This window comes from Arachis hypogaea, chromosome 3 (assembly GCF_003086295.3).
Source record: "Arachis hypogaea cultivar Tifrunner chromosome 3, arahy.Tifrunner.gnm2.J5K5, whole genome shotgun sequence".
Lineage (NCBI taxonomy): Eukaryota > Viridiplantae > Streptophyta > Magnoliopsida > Fabales > Fabaceae > Arachis > Arachis hypogaea.
This window is the reverse complement of record NC_092038.1, coordinates 125,639,977-125,645,976: the sequence shown is the minus strand read 5'-3', so window position 1 is coordinate 125,645,976 and position 6,000 is coordinate 125,639,977. Positions and strand designations below refer to the sequence as shown.

General features: G+C 52.6%; 2 protein-coding genes across 2 annotated transcripts; both read left to right on the top strand.

The window, feature by feature from the left end:
• Positions 1–452: 452 nt before the first annotated feature.
• LOC112781607 (uncharacterized) lies at positions 453–2,531 on the top strand. Its single transcript, XM_025824553.1, has 3 exons — positions 453–586; positions 686–935; positions 1,032–2,531. Exons 1-3 carry the CDS (start codon positions 453–455, stop codon positions 2,529–2,531), a joined length of 1,884 nt encoding a protein of 627 aa, XP_025680338.1.
• Positions 2,532–3,776: 1,245 nt separating this feature from the next.
• On the top strand, positions 3,777–5,859 carry LOC112781591 (uncharacterized). Its single transcript, XM_025824552.1, has 3 exons — positions 3,777–4,790; positions 4,911–5,578; positions 5,742–5,859. The coding sequence occupies exons 1-3, from the start codon at positions 3,777–3,779 to the stop codon at positions 5,857–5,859; spliced, it is 1,800 nt and encodes a 599-aa protein (XP_025680337.1).
• The last annotated feature ends 141 nt before the right edge of the window (positions 5,860–6,000 follow it).

Here is a 6,000-nt window from a genome sequence, read left to right as displayed (position 1 = left end):
GGGGGCCCACCTCTGACACGGTATAAATGGGGAAGGACCTGCCCTTCCCCCAAGGTACGTCACCTTTTCCACCTATCATTTTCCCGCTTGCGCATTAGCTGACTAGAGCGTCGGAGTGTCTTTGCAGGTGGCACCCCCTCTTTCCTTTCACAACAAGTGCTCGACTACCCGGCAAACCCGAATCCAGCACAACCGCGATCGAGGCGTCCTCACTCCCTTCAATTACCACCCGATCTGTCCGGAAACCGACCACCGAACATTGGCGCCGTCTGTGGGGACTGGCCTTAATGGACGTTGTGCCGGGTCCCGTGGACCAAGGCCGAGGAGCCGGGGCGGAAGGGGCAGCCTCTGTCGCCTCGCTGAGAGGTCGGCGAAGGTCTCCCCGATAACACACTGAACAACACACAAGGACGCGGCCCTTCGGGGGAACGGGCGGCGACAGCGCCATAATAATGCAGGAGCTACGTCACAGGGTCCAAAACTTGGAGCGACAGTTGGCCGACCAGGAGCGCGACGGACGAACCACCGACCCCAGCTACACCCCATCCCCTGAGAGCCAGGAGAGAGACTCCCACCGAAGCCGCCTGTAACACACCTCCGCATCCCGAACGGAAGCGGAGAGCACCCGTGAAGAATCTCCGATCCCGAGAAGACGAAATGACACAATCATCTACTCCCGGGGCAGGGAGACGCGCCGCATGGCACGAGATCGTGAAGACGGGGAAGGGAGGTCCGGGAGGACACGACAACCTGTGATAATGGGCGTCACCCCGTTCCACCGCTCCATCCTCGAAGTCCGGTTGCCGAAACACTTCGACAAACCAACGGACATGAGGTACGATGGAACTCAAGACCCTCTAGAACACCTCACGGCTTTCGAGGCGAAGATGAACCTAGAGGGAGTAGGGGACGAGGTGAGGTGCCGAGCTTTTCCGGTAACCCTAGCGGGACCCGCGATCAGGTGGTTTAACGGCCTCTCGCAGGGATCCATCTACAGTTTCTCGGACATCAGTCGTGCGTTCCTGGCCTAGTTTACAACACGAATAGCAAAGGCAAAGCACCCGATCAACCTTCTGGGGATAACCCAGAGACAGGGAAAGCCGACCAGGAAGTACCTGGATCGGTTCAACGACGAATGCTTGGAAATCGACGGCCTAACCGATTCGGTGGCCAGCCTTTGCATGACGAACGGCCTCCTCAATGAGAACTTTCGAAAACACCTTACCACGAAACCAATTTGGACGATGCACGAGATCCAGACGGTAGCCAAAGAGTACATAAACGACGAGGAAGTCAGCCGAGTCGTGGCTGCCAATAAACGGCAGTCCGGCTACAACCAACCTCGGCAACAAGGCAACGGAGAAAGACTAAAGGAACAAACCAGGGAAGAGGCGCCAAGCAAGGCACCAAGGCCATTCCCCCGGGTCGGGAAATTCACCAACTACACTCCGCTCACTCTCCACATCGTGGAAGTTTATCAACAAATAGCCGAGAAAGGAATCATGCCGAAGCCCCGACCACTCAAGGACCGCACAGGAGGAAACAAAAACCTCTATTGTGACTACCACAAAGGCTACGGTCACCAAACGCAGGACTGCTTTGACCTGAAGGATGCACTGGAACAAGCGATAAAGGAAGGAAAACTAGCAGCATTCTCCCATCTTATCAGGGAGCCGAGGAGACGTTATCGCGACCAAGACGAAGAAGGCAAAACCCGTTCGGCAAAGCGGCGACAAGAGCCAGAAGACAGAGATCACGGCCTCACCGTGATAAACGTGGTGACGGCCAAAAACGCCGCGCCAAAATCCCGATCGGCGCACAAGAAAGATGCTAAGGTCTTGGCGGTCTCCTCCTCGTTGGTGCGAAACTCTAAGAAGCCTCCATCCATTTCTTTCGGCCCGGAAGACCAATGGTTCGACGACGCCCCAGAAAATCCCCCCATGGTCATTACGGCCAGAGTGGGAACCGGCCTCGTCAAACGCATCCTTGTCGACACAGGGGCTGATTCAAACATCATGTTCTGCAACGTATTTGACGCATTGGGGCTAAGGGACGCCGACCTGACGACTCACCAGCACGGGGTCATTGGATTGGGCGACCACTTCATCAAACCTGACGGAGTAATATCCCTACCGATCTCAGTAGGACAAGCTCAAGGTCGAAGGTCGGCGATGGCCGAGTTCGTGATCCTCCGAGATTCCACCGCCTATAATATCATCTTGGGAAGGAAGACGATAAACGATGTTGATGCGATAATCAACACGAAGATGCTAGTCATGAAGTTCGTTACTGATGACGGATCTATAGGGTCCATAAGAGGGGATCTCGAGACGGCAGTCGCCTGCGACAATGCCAGCCTCTCCCTAAGAAAGAAATCCAAAGAGGCATCCGGTGTGTTCCTAGCCGACCTGGATGCCAGAGTAGACGACAAACCTAGACCGGAACCAGAAGGGAATCTGGAAAAATTCATGATCGGCGACACGGAGGAGAAGTTCACGTTCATCAACAAGAACCTCCCACGTGAGTTATAGGAGCCCTTGGTCGAAATGATAAGGGCCAATAGGGATTTGTTTGCCTGGACACCTGCCGACATGCCAGGCATAGACCCAAAAATCATGTCACACCATCTGGCCCTCAGGTCGGAAGCACGCCCGGTAGCGCAACGGAGGAGAAAGATGTCGACAAAGAGGGCGGAGGAGGTGGCCAGGCAGACGGCCAGCCTCCTAGAAGCAGGTTTCATACGAGAAGTGGACTACTCGACGTGGCTCTCGAATGTAGTTCTAGTGAAAAAGCACAACGGCAAGTGGAGAATGTGTGTAGACTACTCTGACCTTAACAAGGCATGCCCTAAGGATTGTTTCCCTCTCCCTAACATAGACGCACTCGTCGACGCTGCGGCGGGCTACCGTTACCTAAGCTTCATGGATGCCTACTCCGGTTATAACCAGATACCGATGCACCGTCCAGATGAAGACAAAACGGCGTTCATAACGCCGGGGGGAACCTTCTGCTACAAGGTGATGCCATTCGGCCTGAAAAACGCAGGGGCAACATACCAAAGGCTGATGAACAAAATATTCCACGATCTAATAGGCAAGACAGTGGAAGTCTATGTCGACGACATCCTCGCGAAAACGGCGCGACCCGACGACCTCCTAAAGGATCTGGCAAATGTATTCGCGTCTCTCCGGCAACACGCCATGAGGCTGAACCCCCTCAAATGTGCCTTCGCCATGGAAGCCGGCAAGTTCCTAGGATTCATGATAACTCAGAGAGGGGTAGAAGCCAACCAGGAGAAGTGCCAAGCGATGAACGTCCAAAGGTTGGCGGGGCGGCTGACTTCATTATCCCGGTTTCTCGGGGCATCGGCAACAAAAGCCCTGCCATTCTTTAACCTCATGAAGAAAGGGATGGCGTTCGAGTGGACACCGGCATGTGAGGAAGCCTTTCAGCACTTCAAGGAAATCCTAGCGGCACCACCCGTGCTCGGGAAGCCAAAGGACGGGGAGCCGCTATACCTGTACCTCGCCATAACAGGAGAAGCCCTGGCCGCAGTTCTGGTGCGGGAAGAAGGGAAGGCTCAACAACCAGTCTATTTCATAAACAGAGCCCTGTAAGGGGCAGAATTAAGGTACAGCAAACTAGAAAAGCTAGCTCTAGCACTCTTGACCTCCTCACGGAGGTTAAAGCAATACTTCCAAAGTCACCAGGTTGTCGTAAGAACGGACCAGGGAATCTGGCAAGTACTTCAAAAACCCGACTTGGCGGGAAGAATGATGACTTGGTCCATCGAACTCTCCCAATACGACATACGATACGAACCCCGGCAAGCCATCAAGGCACAGGCGATGGCATATTTTCTAGTAGAAGTAACGGGGGATCCAACCGAAGAAACGAGCACACGGTGGAAGCTCCACGTGGACGGAGCCTCCAACCAGACGTTTGGGGGTGCCGGGATCATCCTGGAAAGCCCGGTTGGAGTCGTATACGAGCAGTCGATGAGGTTCGAATTTCCCATTTCGAACAACCAGGCAGAATACGAAGCCCTTATAGGGGGCTTAACCCTAGCAGCGGAAGTCGGAGCAACAAGGCTGGAAATATGCAGCGATTCTCAAGTCGTCACCTCCCAGGTAAACGGGAGCTACCAAGCCAAAGACTCGCTATTGCAAAAGTACTTGGAAAAAGTCAAAAACTTAAGCAAAAAATTTGAGGAGGTCACGGTCCACCACGTGCCTAGAGAAAGGAACACACGGGTAGACCTCCTATCAAAGTTGGCCAGCACTAAACCGGGAGAAGGCAACCGGTCTCTCATCCAAGGTATGACAAGAGAACCAGCGGTCACCTTGCACGTGTCAAGGCTGGGCTCTTCATGGCTAGACCCCATCACCAGCTTCCTAGAAAATGGCAAACTCCCTGACGACGAAAAGGACGCGGCGAAACTGAGAAGGGAAGCAGCCAAATACGCCGTCATCCAAGGACAGCTATTCAAGAAAGGGCTCAACCAGCCCCTACTGAAGTGCTTACACCCCGACCAAACGGACTACGTCCTCAGGGAAGTCCATGAAGGCTGCTGCGGACACCACATAGGAGGCAAGGCCCTAGCAAGAAAATTAATTCGAGCCGGATACTATTGGCCGTCAATGATGGCAGACTCCAATGAGTTCGTCAAAAAATGTGTGAAATGTCAAGAGAACACCAATTTCCACAGGGCACCGGCCTCCGAGTTGAGCCTGCTAACGTCCTCCCGGCCATTCTCTCAATGGGGAGTCGACCTCTTGGGACCCTTTCCAGTCGGTCCTGGGCAAGTCAAGTACCTCATAGTCGCCATTGACTACTACACCAAATGGATAGAAGCCGAACCACTAGCTAGCATATCCTCATCCAATTGCAAGAAATTCATGTGGAGGCAGGTGATAACGCGATTCGGGATTCCAGAAGTTGTCATCTCGGACAACGGCACGCAGTTTACCGACAAGAAGTTCACGAAATTCCTCAACGGCCTGGGTATAAGACAAAGGTTCTCCTTGGTAGAACACCCCCAGACAAACGGACAGGTGGAGTCTGCCAACAAGATTATCCTTTCAGGGCTGAAGAAGCGATTGGATAATAAAAAGGGTGCTTGGGCCGACGAACTAGCCTCGGTTCTCTGGTCTTACCGAACAACCGAACAGTCCTCCACTAAGGAGACTCCCTTCCGGCTAACATATGGGTTGGATGCGGTAATACCCGTAGAGATCGGGGAACCGAGCCCCCGACTACTTTTGAAAGGAGTGGAGGAAGCTGTGGAAAAGGACCTAATAGATGAAGCCAGAGAAATGGCCCATTTGACAGAGACAGCGCTAAAACAAAGAATGGCCCTGCGCTACAACACCAAAGTGCTCAAAAGGGAATTCGAGCCGAACGATCTCGTCCTAAGGCGAAACGACATCGGCCCACTGACCCCTGGAGCAGGCAAGCTAGCGGCGAACTGGGAAGACCCCTATAGAATAAAAAAAGTGATGGGTAAAGGTGCTTTCAAGTTAGAAAGGCTTAATGGTAAGGAAGTCCCAAGAACATGGAACGCGAACAACTTGAGAAGGTTCTACTCCTAACGCACGGGGCGACACGCCGACAAATCGAGCTAAGTGGTTAATTTGCGGATTTGAACTTTCCATAATGACCTATGGGTCCTTTATGCAATTACCGAATAAGATATACTTGTGCAAATTTTCTCTCTTTTGTCTTGTTCCCCTTTTTTCCAGACAACTCGTTCTATCACAACCGACAACGATGCGCGGCCCCAGGACTGATCACCCCGGGAGCCCGTCAACTACTGCGACAACAAATGACTACACAAAAGACCACGACTCGTTAATATAAATGACAGCTATAAACCAACAACGGTTAATAGAAACGATAACACAACCAGACGAATAAGAAAGAGTTAACTACGATAAAGCGGGCAAACGACTAAAAAGTCAAATTGTTCACAAAAGCCAAAATAAAACGGCTAAACCAAAA